A 19,540-nucleotide genomic window follows, 5' to 3' on the forward strand; every position below is an offset into this window, starting at 1 on the left:
AATTTCGTTGTTAATCAATGGTAGGTTAATATCATTCCTTGCCTCTACAACTGAACCATACAACTCATAGGCAAAACTTAGGAAAATCCCACTATTTGGTAGTTTGGAATTAAGGCAGTTGCCATGGATACACAGTTCCGACACTTGGCTCATCTTCGAAACGCAGAATACAATGATAGTCTCTGATTCTCTAGCCTTGGTGAATAGATATCTAGAAGAGATTCTAGTTATTGGAAGTCCCAGATAATTGATGTGGAAATTGCCATTAATGACCTTAGTTCTGATATATGGTAGCAAATGAGGCTGAAAAATGTATAGTAGTTGGACATTGAATGATTAAAAGCATTAACCACTTCTGTTGCTTTTCTACATATACACAAGATTCATAGGCTGAAAAATTGTTATTGAGTTCGTGTTTTATGTTCAGTTAGTAGAGAAGGATAAGCTCTTTATACCAAATGACCTACAACTGAAGAAAATTTTCAAGTAAATTATACAAGGTTTACAGTAATCTTGTAGTGCATGAAATTTTCATGTGCATTTCAGTTCGAGTTCTTTCTCTAATCACGATAGCCTTGAGAGAGTTGATCTGAGGGATGGGTTGATTGCAAAAGGGCCGATTAAAACTATATTAGGTTATCTTGCTGGCATAATAATTTCAGGAACAGCATGATAACCCAAACAAATAGTTAGTAAGATGGACTGTGGGCACCAAACAAATAGACTACCATCTTTGCTAGCTTCCATAAACATTTTCTTCAGTTGAGCAGGGCAATTATGAAATTGAGCAGGGCAAACACGAACTTCAGCGGGGCAAACTGAAAATTGAGCGGGGCAAGCATGAATTACAGTGGGGCAAGCATGAAATTGAGCGGGGCAAACATGAAATTCAGCGAGGCAAACTAAAAATTTCATGTTTGTCCAGCTCAATTTCATGCTAAGCTCGCTCAATTTAATGTTTGCATTGATAAATTTCATATTCGTCTCGATGAATTTCATTTTTGTCTCACTCAATTTCATGTTTGCGTTGCTCAATTTCTAGCTTGCCACGCTCAATTTTCAGTTTGTCACGCTCAATTTCAGCTTTCCTCGCTCAATTATCAGTTTGCCTCGCTCAATATATAGTTTACCTCGCTCAATTTTCGCTATTCCCTCGCTGAATTTCTAGTTTGCCTCATTCAAAATCTAGGTTGCGTCGCTAAATTTTCATGCTTCCCTCGCTCAGTTATTTCTTTTGCCTCACTCAAATTCGAACTTCCCTCGATTGATTTCATTTTTCCCTCGCTCAATTTCTAGTGCCTCGCCCTATTTCTAGTTTGTCTCACTAAACTTTTGCTCTTCCTTCGCTGAATTTCTAGTTTGCCTCGTTCAATTTATAGGTTACGTCGCTGAATTTTTATACTTCCCTCGCTTGATTATTTGTTTTCCCTTGCTCAAATTCACACTTCCCTCGCGCGATTTCATGTTTCCCTTGCTCAATTTCTAGTTTGCCTCATTGAAGTGCATGTTTGCCTTGTTGAATCAGATGTTTGCCTTAATTAATTTTATGTTCGCCGCGCTGAATATTAGTTGAGGTTTATTCCATTTTATCCGTGCTCGCTCAATTTCATGTTATCCGCGCTGAAGTGATTAAGTAACTTTAAGTAAAAAAGTTACTTATAATTAATCTTAAACCGAGCTTACTTATTTCGAATAAGCTACTTATCTACTGTTGTGGGCATACGAAGTAACTTATTTTGGGGTATCCAAACAGGCCCTAAAAGCCAAATACCTTACACCAACACAAGTTAGTGACAAATAAACATCATTTCAAGCTAGCCTTTGAGAAGAGTTCTCTTTGGTTGATGTGTTTCGAACATTGGTTATTGTGTTTGTCAATCCAATCTCCAATATCTAATGAAAGACAACAATTTCATTAGAAGTGAAAGAAGGGATACGTCAAGCGAAATGAAAAGAATTTACAGTACATACGGATTGTTTCGTGGGTACCTTAGTGAGCATTCATGCTTTTATAATGCAACAAGGATCAACTGCATCAGAGAGGATCACATACTATCAATATTATCTAAGTAGCTTGAAATTGAGCGAGGGAAAATGAAAATTGAGCGACCCTAGCATGAGAGGGAGCAAGGAAAACTGAAAATAGAGCGAGCCTAGCATGAGAGGGAGCGAGGAAAACTGAAAAATTGAGCGAGCCTATCATGAGAGGGAGCGAGGAAAACTGAAAATTGAGCAAGCCTGGAATGAGAGGAAGCAAGGAAAATTGAAAATAGAGCGAGCCTAACATGAAATTGAGAGGAGCGTACATCAAATTCAGTGGGACAAACTGCAAATTGAGCGGGTTTTTTGTTAAACATTAAGCTTTAAAACCAAAGGCCAAAGGAATGCAGCCTTGTGCCTCTCTTTTACCGGCATAATGATTTGAGGACCAGCAAGATAACCCAATATAGTTTTAATCAGCCATTTTGCAATCAACCCATCCCTCAGATCAATCCTCCCAAGGCTATCGTGATTAGAGAAAGAATTCAGACTGAAAAGCCACCAAGACTTGAAAATTTTCTGCACTCCAAGATAACTGTAAATCTCATAAAATTTTCTTCAATTGTAGGTCATATGTTATAAAGAGCTTATCTTTCTCTACTAACCGAATTCCATTGGCAGAGGCAGTCTAGGAGGGCAGCTTGGTTATTTTCTCTTTGAGAATCTCTTCAGCGGGGGAAACATGATATTCAGCGGGGCAAACTGAAAATTGAGCGGGGCCAACATGAAATTTAGCGGGGCAAACTGAAAGTTGAGCGGGGCAAGCATGAAATTCAGTGGGGCAAACTAAAAATTGAGCAGGGCAAGCATGAAATTGAGCGGGGCAAACATGAAATTGAGCGGGGCAAACATGAAATTCGGTGGGAAAAACTGAAATTTAAGCGGGCCAAACATGAAATTCAGCGGGGCAAATATGAAATTGAATGGGGCAAACTGGAATTTGAGTGGGGCAAGCATGAAATTGAGCGGGGCAAACTAGAAATTTAGTGGGGAAAACTAGAAAATCAGCGGGGCAAACTGAAAATTAAGCGGGGCAAACTGGAAATTGAGCGGGGCAAACATGAAATTAAGTGGGGCAAACTTGAAATTGAGCGAGGCAAACTTGAATTTCAGAGGGGGAAACATGAAATTCAGCGGGGCGAACTTGAAATTCAGCGAGGGAAACATGAAATTCAGCGGGGGAAACATGAAATTGAGCAAGGCAAACTGAATATTGAGCGGTGGAAACTAGAAAATCAATGGGGCAAACATGAAATTGAGCAGGGCAAACTAAAAAATTGAGTGGTGAAAACTAGAAAATCAATGGGGCAAACATAAAATTAAGTGGGGCAAACTAGAAAATCAACGGGGCATATATACAAACAGGACGGTGAAAGAAAAAATTCTTAAGACTGTTGATTCACGTCTATTGTCACAAGGCAAAAATAACTTCTTCGGAAGGGCTAACCCCTACCATTTCACAAAACACTTAAACAGAGTGCAAACCTGTGGTTAAGTTTACTAAATTCCAATCTAGTCTCTAATCTATCCATCTCGACACGAGGAGACACCAATGATTCAATCAAAACCTCTGAGTCGAGCAAATTCTGGTGCGCCAGTGCATCTTACTCTCACACAAAGAGCCAATTCAGGCCTTTGCTTACACATGTGGCCTAGTTTGATTGAATTGACATTAACACATTCCATTGATATGCGCCTTTTACATGTGATACTTGGGTAAATTGTGAATACAAGTGACCTACATTAGCTGTGAAATCTGATTTGTTGATTATAATTCCAACGGCCATCAAACATTGGTTTCACATCAAACACTGTTTTTCTCAGAGAAAAAATTGATCCCAAATGGCTGATTGAATGGTCAAAATACAATTTTATTTCATAGATGTATTATCATTACGTAATAAAGGTGTTCCATCTAATGTACTCCAGTACCACCGAATCCCGTGTTCCAAAGCTTGCCCTAAGTAGTTAGATTCTTTCAGCGTGCAAAACTAGTAATCCAATGCCATATCTAATGTAATCGGCATCAATTGAATAATAAGTGTTTGGAAGCCTGGAAAACAAATGGGGCAAAGTAGACAATTTCTTTTTAAATTATTTTGCAAAAAGCATTTAGAGAGAGAGAGAGAGAGAGGGAAAAACACCCACTGAGAGCTACAAAAAATTTTAGGACTTAAAAAAAAAAAAAACCATTCTTATCTACATTGTACACATTGCATGGATCTAGTGTAACCACAACCATCAAGCTGGTGGGTCACAACGTGGAATTGCCGTAGCCAACAAAAATGGCAATTTCACATCCGTATCGGTCCCATTCTGCCAATCTTTTGGTAAGTCTTTAAAAAAAAAAATTGCCATTCATTTCAAGGCTAGCAATACAAAATACAAAGGTTGATAAAATCAACCATTATTTTCTAGCTACAGCTCTTTTATAGTAGCCCACTGGATCAAAGGTTCTGGTTGTCTTGGAAATTGCCATGCGTGCAGTTGAGATGCTGAAAATCGGGCGCGAATCCACCGATGTGGGTGGATCCCTGAATGTGGGGCCCACCTTTATCTATGTGACTTACATCCACGCCGTTCATATGTTTTTATAGTTCATTTTAGATTATGATCCTAAAACCGAAAATCTCAAGTGGGTTACACCATGGGAAACAATGGTGATTGACCATTAAAAACTTCTTGTGGGCCACAAATGTTTTGGATCAAGCTGATATTTGTGTAGTCCCTTAATACAGGTCCTTGTGATCTTTTCAACAGGTTGGATGGTAAATAAACATTCTAGTGGCCCCCAAGATGATTTTATGGTGGGTATTCAATCACCACTGTTTCCAATGGTGTAGTCCACCTAAGAATTATATGTTCTTCATTTTTGTTGTCATGATATAAAATGATCTCTCAAAATGGATGGACGGCATGGATTTAGATCACATACATTTGGGTGGGCCCATATTTAGGGATCCACCGAAACCGCACCCCTCAAAATGGTTGTACATACGTCTGTTTTTTTCACATCCTTATCGAAGGACGCGGATTGCGTCCTACCCCCGCTCAGACTGTAATCCGTCTGGGCAGGGCTCTGTGGGGCGATCAGATTCTCTATTAATTTCGCGTGAGGAAAGAAACGAAGTGAGGAAGGAGGGTGAAAGAAACTGCAGTGAAAGCAGCAGTGGAAAGGGAGAGGAAAAGCAATGCAGTGAAGGAGGGGTATTTTCATCCTAAAAATGGCTGTCTGCACATGCTACTCTAAGTTGGTAACTTAAGTTTGTATTGCTTCATAAAAACCGCTGGATAAAAGGTGGGTCTACAATGGTCAGGTTGGAAGGAAGTGGATTGGCTGGCGTACATCACACCATCAATGTAGCTGCTGTATTGACGTCGGCAAGTTTGATGGGTCTGATCATGAGGTATGTATTATATCTAAATTGTTCATCCATTTGACGAGCTTGTCTTAAGGCTTGAGACGAAAAATAAGATAGATCTAAATATCAAGTGGACCACACTGCAAAAATTAGTGGAGGATTGAATGTCTACCATTGAAACCCTTTTTGGGTCGAAGAAGTTTTCGATCAATATGAAATTTGTTTTTCCTCTCCATTAGGTCTTTGTGACCTCATGAACCGATTGGATGTAAAATAAATATTATGGTGAGCCTTTAAAAATTTTTAACGATACAAATCATTATCTCCATTGCTATTCATGGTGTGGTAACGATGATCTTTGAATATGATTCATTTTTAATATAATGCTTTTAAATCATCTCCATAAATAGACGAACGGTATAGATATAATAAATACATCACCGTGTGACTCATGAAACTTTGATATCCTCTGAACCTTTGTACAACTCGGAGCACAAGGAGTCTGTGCTCTTCTTCGCATGACACGCAGCCACAGCAGCTATAACAGGACGAGGAGTGTCAGTTCTTGTCTTCGCACGACGCGCAACTTCAACAGCTATATGCTGGTGTGCCAATTTGCTTTCAGGGGCAACAGACTGGCTACTGTACTGCACCCACCGATATGGGTACGTGTAGTGCGAAGGCGAGCGTTATAACCCCTGGAGCTCTGAGTTGTACGAGCAGTTCCAAGTAGATCAAAGCTATAAGGGCCCTAAAATGATGTATTTATCATATCCAAACTGTTCATACATTTTTTGAAATTATTTTAGAGAATCATATTAAAAATGATTCCTATCCATAGCTAAATTGTACCACACCATAAATAGCAGTGGGATAATGATTCTCACAGTTAAAACATTTGCAAGGGCCCACCATAACTTTTACTTTCAATCTAATCTGGTCATAAGGTCAAAAAGACAGGGATGAGGAGGAAAAAATATCATATTGATCCAACACCTCTGTGGCTACTGTATTGCACCCACCGATATGGGTACGTGTAGTGCGAAGACGTGGAGCTCCGAGTTGTACGAGCAGTTCCAAGTAGATCAAAGCTATAAGGGCCCTAAAATGATGTATTTATCATATCCAAACTGTTCATACATTTTTTGAAATTATTTTAGAGAATCATATTAAAAATGATTCCTATCCATAGCTAAATTGTACCACACCATAAATAGCAGTGGGATAATGATTCTCACAGTTAAAACATTTGCAAGGGCCCACCATAACTTTTACTTTCAATCCAATTTGTTCATACGGTCAAAAAGACAATGATGAGGAGGAAAAAATATCATATTGATCCAAAACCTCTATGGCTACTGTACTGCACCCACCAATATAGGTACAGTAGTGCGAAGACGAGCATTATAACTCCTAGAGCTCCGAGTTGTACGAGCCGTTCTAAGTAGATCAAAGCTATAAGGGCCCTAAAATGATGTATTTATCATATCCAAACTATTCATACATTTTTTGAAATTATTTTAGAGAATCATATTAAAAATGATTCCTATCCATAGCTAAATTGTACTACACCATAAATAGCAGTGGGATAATGATTCTCACAATTAAAACATTTGCAAGGGCCCACCATAACTTTTACTTTCAATCCAATCTGTTCATAGGGTCAAAAAGACAGGGATGAGGAGGAAAAAATATCATATTGATCCAAAACCCAGTGACACCAAAAGGATTTCAATGGTAGATGTTCAATCCCCCACAACTTTTTGCAGTGTGGTCAACTTGATATTTGGATCCGTATTATTTTTCAGTTCAAGACTTAGGACGAGTTAATCAAATGAAAGGACGGTTGAGATATAAAATATACCTCATGATGGGGCCCACATAACTTGGTGACGTCAACACACCATATCGGTGGTGTGCGGTACACCAGCCAATCCGCTTCCATGTTTGCCAACATGGCAGAGGATGCTTTCACTTTCTTTCGCTGTAACTGTCGCGAAGTACCGTACGGTCCTGTAGCTTTTATGCCCTGGAGCGACGTGGGAGTTTAGTTCGGAGCGGATTAGGTGTTACTCGGGTACCATCTTTACTAAGTGTTGCCCATACGTGGGCCCACCTTGATTATTTTTTTCTATATCCAACGTTGTCCATCTGTTTTTCCAGACCATTTTAGAAAGTGGCCCCTTACATTAAGCAGATACAAATATCAGGTGGACTACACCACAGGAAACAATGCTGATTGAATGCCCACCATTAAAAAACACCCAAGGCCCATTGTCAAAAGTCATTTAATGTTTATTTGAAATCTAATCGATTGATAAGTTCAATCATACCCGGATGAAGGGAAAATAAAAATATCTGCTTGATCCAGAACTTTGTGGCCTACAAAATGTTTTTATGATCATTCACCATTTTTCGAGTGGTATGGTCCAATATAGATTACGATCTGGTTAAGTTTTCGCATAAAATTCTTGGATGATATGAAATAATTAATCAACCACGTTGATATATAAAATATTAATCAAGGTAGGTCCCACACGATGAAGGTAACACCTACTGAGGTATTATCTGGGCAATACCTATCCGCTCCCCAGGGAAAAAATTAGCACGGTGGATGAGTTCGTATAGTGCATTTTTTAATGCCTGAAAACTTATTTCACCAAATTTAAGACATGGATGTTAGTATTTTTTACGAAAATATCACCTGCTGGCAGGGTAAAGCAAATGAAAAGGTAAGAATATTTTCATCTTTCCATCTTCGTCCTTACAAATAGAATCCTATTTTGGTGTTTAAAGCTTTTTTCTAGTCCAACAAAAAAACGTGGGTAATATGTTGAGTCTAACGGCGCTAGATCCCTAGTTCAGGCATGCCATCGCTGCTAAATGGAACTCACGTGTGTATATGATAAAGTAGCGTCTCCACACACATGTAAATCTTGAACATGTGTTAAAAATCCTTCCCTTTCATTCGGAGAAATCTCAAGAATGTTCTCCGATAAAAATATAATCTATTATCATATGGAAAATCCAATATGAAAGAAATAGATAGTTGGATAAACTGACAAGACATCCTTGTTCAATTTACAGTTGTAGATTATATGACGAAGAGACTGGATTTGATTTTATTTGGGTGTGGTCCACTTGAGATTTGATTTTATCTCAATTTCGGGCCCCCACCCTAAAATGACCTAGATGATTAGAGTGGATAAAACACAAACGGCATAACAGGCTCGGAGAGCTTTTCCAGCAGCACACAGTTTCTATCCGTTCCGTGTGCTACACTACGCAATTCGCATCCTGGCAAGTTTGACCATTATTTAATAATTCAAACAAGTTGTCTGATCTGACGGGTCCCACCTTGGATGGGCCACGGCCTCCTTATTCAAAGAAAAAAAAGAAATACGTCAAAGGTCCTCTCATTCAACCGATTAAAGACGAGCATAAATGTTCAGGATTTTCCGATCAAGGGTACGTTCTGGGCATGGACCATCAAAGATGGCTTTTTAACACACCAAAATGAGAAGAAGTGAATAGCCCGTGACCCAGGCTAAGAGATATTCCTGTGCCCGGAGCTGTGTGGGGCTAGAGAGACGTCCGTAACAAACCCACTCTGCACATCTGTTCTGCTAGGACATAATAGGACATGAATTTAAAAATATTGCAGATCCAAAACTAATGTGTGCATGCCACACGAAACATTGGGAATTGAAGGCCTGGGGTGACAGAAGTCTTTTTTAATCAGGATGATGTTTTTTACTACAGTTTATCTGGGTGGTAATAACCATATGAACGGTTTGGATGACATATAAACATCATGTCCCCTTCGGGAAGGTTTCAACGGTGGACGTTTCCATTCCCACTTTTTCGTTTGTTGTGGCCATCCTAAGTTTTGGATCTGCCTGATTTTGCGAATCCTGTCGACTATAGTCTTTCAAAATAGATGGACGGAGTGGATTTATCACCGGTTACTCTCTGTGCCCCGGTCAGAGGCAATCGGTCCGCTCCCCAAATAAGAAGCAATTTTCTTCTTCTACCATTTTTTTTTTTTAAGTCAGAAATATTTCCTTTTCAACCGATTAAGAAGAAAAAAAAAACGACGAAAGCTTTGATACTCTGACCGTGCGTGATGGATGATACGCGTTAATTTAAAAGTTGCTAAGGAATTGCATTTGTACCATACAAGTCAACCAAATTAACTGTCCAAATTTTGGATCTCAGCTTATATGTATTTTCTGAAGTAAAAAAAAGGTCTTATTTGATGATCTGACTATTACATTGGTGGACATTTATCGGACGGTTAAAGATGCAAATATACATTGGTCCTATTTCAAAAAACAAGTGTCCACGAATCAGATATTAGAATTGTTCACAAAATCTGAATTCGGGACCATAACTTAGCAACAGTGGGTTCCAATATTTACTCGGTGTAGTTTAACTCAATATGCCCAAAATGTACCATTTCCGAGTGCTTGCGTATCAAGCTTCATACGCTGCCAGAGTATCAAATATCTCCCCTGGAATATGCTCTCAGTGTACTCCCATTTCTCGCTTCTTCTCCCTCTCTTAAAATCGCTCTCTGTCAGCACGTTTCCAGCAGAAAATTCTCTCTCTGATCTGTCCCTTTTAGGATTTGGAAGGAGCAGATCTTCCGTTTTCAATCGAAATTAGGTTTTTGAGGGATGGCTAACATCGACATCGAGGGGATCTTGAAGGAGCTGCCGAACGATGGCCGGATCCCGAAGACGAAGATCGTCTGCACGATCGGCCCGGCATCTCGATCGGTCCCGATGCTCGAGAAGCTCCTGAAGGCGGGGATGAACGTTGCCAGATTCAATTTCTCGCATGGGACCCACGAGTACCATCAGGAGACGTTGAATAATCTTAAGATCGCGATGCAGAACGCCCAGATCCTGTCCGCTGTCATGCTCGATACCAAGGTCGGTGCTTCGTTCCTTTCTATCGTTTTTTTTTTTTTTTTTTTAAATTATTATTATTGTTATTTATTATTATTATTATTATTATTATTATTATTTTGAGATTTGTAATTTCTACTGAGTTTGAATTTTCCAGAATCTGAAGCGTTATCGTTCTGCGAAGGGCAGATCTTCTGTGCTCTTGATGGACGCCCAGAATTCCGTGTGCTTGATCTGAGATCATACACGTGGAACACGTATTTGAGATCTGGACCGGTCATCATCGGATTGGCCTGTGGCCTACTAATGGACTATTGATAAGCATTAGACATCATTCAGTTAGAAAAGGGCCATCTGGTTGGATGATTAGGACTGTCGAATTGATCTGATTTCTGGGCAATGGCCCATCCATGGTGGGGCATGTCAGATGAATGGTCTGGATCTTGTATACGACTATTCGTGGCTCCGGAATGTGCCTGGCTAGAAGTTGTCAAGGCCATTGGAGTTTTGTCAATTAGTATTGGGTTGGATTTCTTTCTTTCTTTAGCATATGCTCTGTTTTGCCATGAATTTGATTCCTTTATTAAGCTTTAAATATGAACGAATCTTTCTTTATTTTCTTCTTTTTGATTATGTGAGGGCATGTCAGATGAATGGTCTGGATCTTGTATACGACTATTCGTGGCTCCGAAATGTGCCTGGCTAGAAGTTGTCAAGGCCATTGGAGTTTTGTCAATTAGTATTGGGTTGGATTTCTTTCTTTCTTTAGCATATGCTCTGTTTTGCCATGAATTTGATTCCTTTATTAAGCTTTAAAAATGAACGAATCTTTCTTTATTTTCTTCTTTTTGATTATGCGATTGCTTTAGCTTATGCTCTTCACTTTGTGTACTAGTTTATTGGTTAGTGAGGTTTTGTAGCCCCACATGCGCCTTTAGTCTTAGCACAGGTGCCAACTTGAATATGGTGTGAGAAATCAAAGTGGTGCATTGGGTGATCCAACCATGAAGATGGTCTCACATAAAATTGGACCGCGCTAGTCAATTCATCAGGTGGGCCGCACGTGCATGTTGAATGTTGGCCACTAGCAAGTTTTTTAATATCTTCTATTTTTTATTTATTTTTTAATCAACAGCGGGCCTGCCTCATGAGTGACCATCTTGATGTTTGAGTATGGATATCGTCATTGTGGGGGGCGTCTTAATGCATCTCTCAGATGTCCCACATACTTTCTGGAATGGTGCATGTGCTGCATATAAAGGTGTTTTGGGGGATGGCTAACAAACCTCTCCTTGAGTTTACTCTGAGCTTTACATTGCATATCTTCATACAGAGAATGTCCATATACACCCCGTTTGTTTAAATATGTCATGTGGGATATCATGGTGTAAAAAAGGTGCCCCCCATCATGAAGATCATCCAGTGCAAATATTAGGCCACTCCACTCATCAGGTAGGAGTAGGACACCTTTACATTGAGTCAAACCATTGGTTGTCCACTGATTTTGACTACATGGCCATTCGATGAGCGGACCGGCTTGATTTCCACGTTAGCTGATCCTCATGGCAGGCCCCACCTTTTGCACAGCTCAGATATCCTATACAGGTGACATATTTGTGGGAAACTAACATAGTGGCTCTGATACCAAATAATGTACCGGATTCGTAGATAAAAGAGGAGATCATCATCTTCTTCTTAAAATAGCCCTTGAATCCGTAAGGAGAGGGGAAGCTGTAAAAAAAGAGAAATAAAAGTGATATTATTAATGAAAAGTTTGTTTACAAAACCCTTTCATATGACTTATATAAGCCCTAGACCTAAATTCGTAACTTGTCTGAAATAGTAAATGTTCCCAGTAGGGTCCTTACTCATGCCCTAGTGGTAGACTCACAAGAGTTTCAACACTAGGTCATGGGTACGAGTACCCATTGTGGTGAAATTCCACTGTGTGGTGTGAATGTGTGGGTGTGTGTGGGGTGTGAGTGCATTTTTTTTTTTTAAATTTAAAATCCCAGTAAACTTTCTAAAAAATAGTAAATGATCTCAAAACTGACTCAAACCCTTTCTCATGAATCAAACAAGGATTTTTAATTTAATTGGACTTCTTCAAACCCTAAAACACCATAAAAATATCAAAAACCTTAACTAAAAATTTACTAAAAACTCAAATTTAATCCCTAAAATGACCTTATTTTGGAGATGCTCGAGGGCCAATTGCCTTTGGTATTGGTTAGGACATAGAGCTGGCCAATAGCTTTCTAATAACATCTTATATGAGAGAAACGGATAATTGATCACGAAGCTATGACCATCAGCAGCTATAATGCATGTTAGACCCTTGGATCAAACTTTCTAGCTTAATTTCTTTTGATCCTAGCCGTCCATGTGATGTTCTTGACCTTGTCCTAAATCAGAAATACAGGGTTGTATGTGAGAGTTTGAATTCAGCTGGCTGTATGTGAAGCTGCTGAAAGAAAAACAGATGGGCTTCTTGCTATTATTTCTCATATGTTTTCTTTTAAAGCTGAGTTCACCATTTGCTCCAAATAGGGAACTTCCCCTATTTAGAACTTATGTGTAATGGGGCCCATGGTTAATCTATCCAAACTATTGATTTGATGGCCCTCATCATGGATGGAACATTACCTTAAATGAATCTTTAATGAGAATCCCCCCAACTTAGAGATTTGTTTCAAATTAATCATAGTTGACTTCAAATTAATCTAATCTACCTAAGATGGTAGAAGCCTAATAATAGTAAAAGAAAATACATAAAATAATCTTAACTACATCTCTAAATCGTTCTCATATCTTCTATCACATCCCCCTCATATCTCCAATTACATTTTAAAATCAGCTCCCATACTTTGCAAAAAATAGTGAATTGCAATTCTTGATTTAGGCCTCCAATCTGTAAATAAACAGTCCAAAGGGCAGCATACGATGGGCCCTATGGTGAGCTGTGGGCCTACTCATTGCTGGGCCTTATAGTGGACCTAGGTGGGCCGTGGGCCTGCATCACTTAATATCATGTTTTTTCTGTTTTTTAGCAGTTACTAGCTCATGCTAGTTACCATTGGTTTACCATAACTGCTTGTGTTTCAGCAACTTTTGACGTAAATCTGCTACTATGCTAAAACTATGCATCAGAAGATTCTACTGGTCATACTGTGTTTGCTTCTTTATCTTGTCATTAGTTCATTGTACAGCAGGAATCATGCATCTCCTCATGCTAGTTAAAGGGATGGGGGTTTTGGTAAGTTTTTAAGAACTGGACCCAGACCAGCTGGTTGGACATGGTTGGCCAGAATAGGCAGGTCAGGAAGTCTCGTTTGCACCATGTACCCATATTGGCATTTCTTAGTTACAAACTGAATTAGTTGGCCAGCTTTGTAATAACCGGCCAGCTATTCCCAGCTATTCTTTTCAATGAACCGATGGCTACTTTTGTTCTTTGTGCAAAAAAAAAACAAAAAAAAAAAAAAAAAACAAACAAACATGAAAAACATTTCTTGTGACTGAAACCAAGTCAGCCGTCACAACAATACAGCTGCTGGTTGCAAGCGGTGATTTCCAAATTACAGCACATATCACCACATCATTTCCCATCTTTCTGATTAAATTTCAGAATTATAATTCTTTTACTGTTTACTAACATTCCTTTTGAGTCTTTTATTTCATCATCTTTATTTATTTATTTATTTACTTCAATAAGTTTTTTTTAAATATATATATTCTTTTACTGAATTGGTTCGGGCTGGTCTGTCTGAACTAGAAACCTTTTGGTGTCCTTTCTGGTTCTCAGCTGGTTTGTAAAGGGTTCATGAGGTGTTGTTTTACTATAAATTCCAACAATACAGATACTAGTAATATCAGTATCTATCAGCTACTATTGTACTCTGCCCATAACTGAATTGACCCTTCTTTGATTATCCAATCGGTATTTGCTAAAGAATGTAACATATGGGCTGGTTGTCAGTACACTTCATTCAATTGATCTTGCAACCTTTGGCAGAAAGCATATAAAATGTATTAAGTTCAGCTGTTAAATCGACTCTCCTTAATAGCCTATGCATGGCATTTCAGAAATCCCTTTGGCTGGAGCTCTAAAAGTCTACTTAGGGGCTTTGGGGTGAGGGAGGCATGGATTTGTGAAATCCACATTTTAAATCTCTCCTGTTTGTTTTTTGTTCGAGATGCCAAATCGATGGATTTCCAAATCCAGACCTCCATAAATGCATCGATTTGGGGCAAATCCAAATCCCCACAAAAACTAAAGACTTGGTAAATCCTCAAAATAGAGAGACTTTTTAGCAAGAAAAAAAGTAACTCATTTGCAATAAATACTCTACCACTGCAATAGGTGCCCCCCTAATCCATGGATTAGTAATTTGATTCCAAACAATAGACTGAAATTTCCCAAATCCATGAATTTGACACATTCATGGATTTACCAAATTCACATTCTCATTCCTTGATCCCAAATAAGGCCTTGCTGTACTTGTTTTTCTTATGCCATTACTTTATTAAATCAGGAAAATGAGTAGAACTCGAAACTCCATCCTGTTGAGTCTTCATTTACTCACCTAGAGTGAAGCTACTTGAATTTTTTAGGGGCGGGCATGAATGGAACTCTACCACCCTAAGCTTATGGTGGTACCATGTAGATGTGAGTTCATGTGGTGTTTGACAGCCACCAAACCATCCATCAGATGTGTCACCTCATATTACTTCTGCCTACAAAAAATCAGCCTAATCCAATGCTCAAGTGGGCCACAACACCAAAAACAATGTGAGAGGGGATGCTAACTCTCGATTCACAAGGGGGCCCACCTGAAATTTCAAACAGCTTGACTTTCAGGCTGGCCCCTGACCCTTCATCCAGAACAGATGGTTTGAATGGCCTGGATTTCAAATATACGACATGATGGACCCTCCCTGCAAATCAAGGGTGTACTAAGTACATTCTCTCCCAAATTGTTTTTGGTTGTGTGGTCCACCTGATTCATAGATAAGCTGATTTTAGGGCTCTGGGGGTAACATGTGCAGATGCATATGATGGCCATGTGGGATTTTATGCATGCATCACATGGGCCCCACATCTGCCCAGTATCACTGTAGCTTACAGTGGTACTGGTACCACTGGTTCGCACCCCTTTGTTTAATTAATTTTTTTTTTATTGTAAAGCCCCTCATAATTTCTGCTTAATGGCCCATTATGACTGTTTGTTGCTGTTGCAGGGACCTGAGATCCGCACTGGCTTCCTCAAGGATGGAAAGCCAGTCCAACTAAAGGAGGGTCAGGAAATTATAGTAACCACTGATTACAACATCAAGGGTGACGAGAAAATGATTTCTATGAGCTACAAGAAACTTCCCATAGACTTGAAGCCTGGAAATACCATATTGTGTGCAGATGGCACAATCACACTCTCTGTTTTATCTTGTGACCCTGAAGGTGGAACTGTGAAATGCCGTTGCCAGAACACTGCTGTCATTGGGGAGAGAAAGAATGTTAACCTTCCTGGTGTTGTGGTGGATCTCCCTACTCTAACAGAGAAGGATAAGGAGGACATTTTGCTATGGGGCGTGCCCAACAACATTGATATGATTGCTCTGTCATTCGTGCGCAAGGGCTCAGATCTTGTTAATGTGCGGAAGGTTCTTGGACCACATGCAAAACACATCCAGTTGATGTCAAAGGTTTGTTTTCATTTCCAAAGCTCTTCTAGGAATCTCTGTTTCATGGTTAACATGCAGAGATTGCATACATGCACACCTAGCTTTTTTTATTGTGCACACTAACACTCACATAAGAACATATGAAGCTTCATACTCATGTATGCTGACAGTCACTCTTGTTCCTCCAATTTCTAACAGTTCATATACAGATATTTCACAGGACACACAAGTATCCACCCTGATAATATGCACACGAATATATAAATGTATGTTGGCCGAGGAATGCTTAATACACTACCAATTCAACTTATATTGCATGAAATTTGGACACCCAAGTGAAGCGCTTATCATAGGGGTGCGACTCGGGTGGGGTGGGGTGGGGTGGGTTGGGGGTCAACCCAAGCCTCACCTGACCTCAAGAGGACCCAACCCAGTTTCCAACCCAAACCCAAGCCAAATTCCTCTGTCATTATTCCCAACCCATCCTGAATTTGCTAAACCCAAAGCCAATTCAAACTGTGTTGGTGTTTTCCAACCCCAACATGACCTGAGGAACTTGAACCCAAGTTGCAGCAGCCTAGCTCGTGTAGCATGAGAGTATCATGTCTCCCCTCACAGTCACATCATGATCCTGCTGATTGTTACAGGAATCTCAATAGGAGAGAGGTGCGGACACATCCATATGTGGTCTGTGTATGTCTTTTTTTTTTTTCTTTTTTTTTTTCCACACACCCACACCCACACCACATGGGCACTCGATCCCATGATCTCAGTGTTGAAATAGTCTGTCTACCACTGAACCATGGAGCTAGACCCATCTGTGTTTGTGTGTGCTTGCATGCATGATGTGCACCTGTTCACACTTAAACATCCATATGCGGACATGAACGTCTGTTTGTCTCTACATGTATGTGTGCATTTATTTCTGTACATGTAGATTTGCAGCTGCTCATCTAGCGGTCATTCCAGAAAAGTCATTATAATAGATGCTCCTTTTTCTGGTTGATGTTTGAATCTGAAGGTTGAGAACCAGGAGGGTGTGATCAACTTTGATGATATCCTACGAGAGACGGATTCTTTTATGGTTGCTCGAGGAGATCTTGGTATGGAGATCCCTGTTGAGAAAATCTTCCTCGCTCAAAAGATGATGATCTACAAATGCAACCTTGTGGGCAAGCCCGTTGTCACCGCTACCCAGATGCTCGAGTCCATGATCAAGTCCCCCCGTCCAACGCGTGCTGAGGCCACTGATGTTGCCAATGCCGTCCTTGATGGCACTGACTGCGTCATGCTCAGTGGTGAAAGTGCAGCTGGGGCCTACCCCGAGCTGGCTGTCAAGATCATGGCCCGCATCTGCATCGAGGCAGAGTCCTCCCTCGACTATGGTGCCATCTTCAAGGAGAGGATACGTTCAACGCCTCTGCCCATGAGCCCATTGGAGAGCCTTGCCTCCTCAGCTGTTCGTACGGCCAACAAGGCCAGGGCAACACTGATTGTTGTGCTGACCCGTGGCGGCACTACAGCTAAGCTAGTTGCAAAGTACCGGCCAGCTGTGCCGATCCTCTCGGTCGTGGTCCCGGTCCTGACAACGGACTCTTTTGACTGGAAATGCAGTGATGAGACACCAGCGAGGCACAGCCTGATTTACCGAGGCTTGATCCCGCTACTGGCAGAAGGTTCTGCCAAGGCCACGGATGCAGAGTCGACAGAGGTGATCCTGGAAGCTGCCCTCAAGTCAGCCATGGAGAGGGGTCTGTGCAAGCTGGGCGATGCAATCGTGGCACTGCACCGCATTGGCGCAGCTTCCGTCATAAAGATCTGCCTGGTGAAATGAACGAGGGGGTGAGCTGCATCAGGCTATATCATCTATATGCATTCTTTTCCTCGTTTTCTTCGCTCCTCTAACGTGAACTTTATCAATGCCGTGTTTTAAGGATTTCCATCGACGCTCAGAGTCGTCTTTGTAGCCTTTGCCTGAGTTGGTCATGTCTTGTTAGTATTTTGGTTATGTATCGGAGACTTGCAATGGAAGAGAGCTTCCTTTCTTTATAGGGGTTCTATTTCTGTTTTTCTTGTTGCATCCTTGCATTTTTCTTTTTTCTCTTGCACGTCCTAAGAAATTTCATGCAGATTCAACCTCACTGTACACGTGGCAAACACGTGCGGATTGTATATATGCAACACGTGGCAAACACACGTGCGGATTGTATATATGCAAAAATTTAGGGTTCGTTTGGATACCACCAAATAGGTTACTTTTGCTACTTACAGCAGTGGATAAGTAACTTAATTCAGATAAGTTTGTTTGGTTTAAGATCAATTATAAATAACTTTTTTTTACTTTTAAGTTACTTAATCACTTCAGCTTAACAAGTAGAAACCAAGATAATCTACTTATCTTAAGTAACTTATGATCCAAATGCCCCCTTAACGACCTTCCAATCACAGCCCAGCTAGAAAGGGATTTTATGGCTTTTGAAGAAAACCCGTCTTACCTCACATGGATGAATTTGTTTTTCCTTGTGACTCTCGCAACTGACTCGCCCGCGTTTGGGCTGACCTGTGATAACGACCCATACCTGTCCTTACTGAGTCCAAGTACAGCTTGGATGAGTCAGCAATCCATCTTGAATATGCTGCAAATTTTCTGCACTGTCGTCCGTCTGAGGCAAGGCATTCTTGATGGACGTGTAAGAATTCTAAAAGGTAGTTCTTATTGATAAACGGTCTGGATTGCCCTCATGGTTGGATAGTTGTTTTTTGGCCAATGAAGATGGTGATGATTAACGTTTGGCGATGAACATAGGTGGTATAAAGTAAACAACGTCCGTGATGTAAAGTTGAAACGCTCATCTTACCCACGGGTGTCGAATATCTCAAATTTACTTAATTGGCATTACTTAGCTTCACTTATATGTTTTGATTGCCTCCCACAAGAGGAGATGATGATGTGACCGATTCTCACCCGGATTGAATGGTTGGGCCCATTTTCATCTTGAGTAATTCAATTAAAGGTCCCAATTAATTGAATTGATAAAATTTTATCCAATATTCAGTTTTATTCATGAATGTTTTATGTAAACAATCAGCTAATGTGAGTATATTATGTAACTAGTAACAATTCCAATTCAAATGCATCATGTTCCTTCCCTAATTGGGTCGAATTATTTTCAATAGAAAGATTCCATAGAAATTATCCTGGGTTGCTTACAGTTAGACCTTGCCTTGGATAAACCAAAACTTCAAAGATCATTTGAAAATGTTACCGAGTCAGATGCCAATCGTTATGAGGCATGGTTCAAATCCAACATATATGTGCCTTTGAAGCACTCAATTTCTGAGACAATGAGGGGTGCTATGCTTAATGTGAATAAGGCCAAAGTTTTCTTGACCGAAATGGGAATCTAATTTAAGAAATCGGGTAAGGTTGAAGTGGATTTCTTTCTAAACAAATTAACCCACTCATCTTATGATGGAAAATGAAACATTCGCGAATGCATTGTAGAGCAGATCGAATTAGTATATAACATCCACTCTTTGGAT

General features: G+C 40.1%; 1 protein-coding gene across 1 annotated transcript; it reads left to right on the top strand.

Annotated features, from left to right (window-relative positions):
• Positions 1-9,939: 9,939 nt before the first annotated feature.
• LOC131242867 (pyruvate kinase, cytosolic isozyme-like) lies at positions 9,940-18,046 on the top strand. The gene is made up of 3 exons (XM_058241800.1): positions 9,940-10,339; positions 15,557-16,018; positions 17,019-18,046. The coding sequence occupies exons 1-3, from the start codon at positions 10,082-10,084 to the stop codon at positions 17,829-17,831; spliced, it is 1,533 nt and encodes a 510-aa protein (XP_058097783.1). The 5' UTR covers positions 9,940-10,081; the 3' UTR covers positions 17,832-18,046.
• Positions 18,047-19,540: the final 1,494 nt, after the last annotated feature.

The sequence above is a fragment of the Magnolia sinica genome, chromosome 4, assembly GCF_029962835.1.
Source record: "Magnolia sinica isolate HGM2019 chromosome 4, MsV1, whole genome shotgun sequence".
NCBI lineage: Eukaryota > Viridiplantae > Streptophyta > Magnoliopsida > Magnoliales > Magnoliaceae > Magnolia > Magnolia sinica.

Excerpts from the sequence above, each read along its gene's own strand:
- LOC131242867 (XM_058241800.1), top strand. The coding sequence starts at position 10,082 with ATGGCTAACATCGACATCGAGGGGATCTTGAAGGAGCTGCCGAACGAT. Across the intron at positions 10,340-15,556 it reads CTGTCATGCTCGATACCAAG|GGACCTGAGATCCGCACTGG; the intron begins GTCGGTGCTTCG and ends TTGCTGTTGCAG. Across the intron at positions 16,019-17,018 it reads ACATCCAGTTGATGTCAAAG|GTTGAGAACCAGGAGGGTGT; the intron begins GTTTGTTTTCAT and ends TTGAATCTGAAG.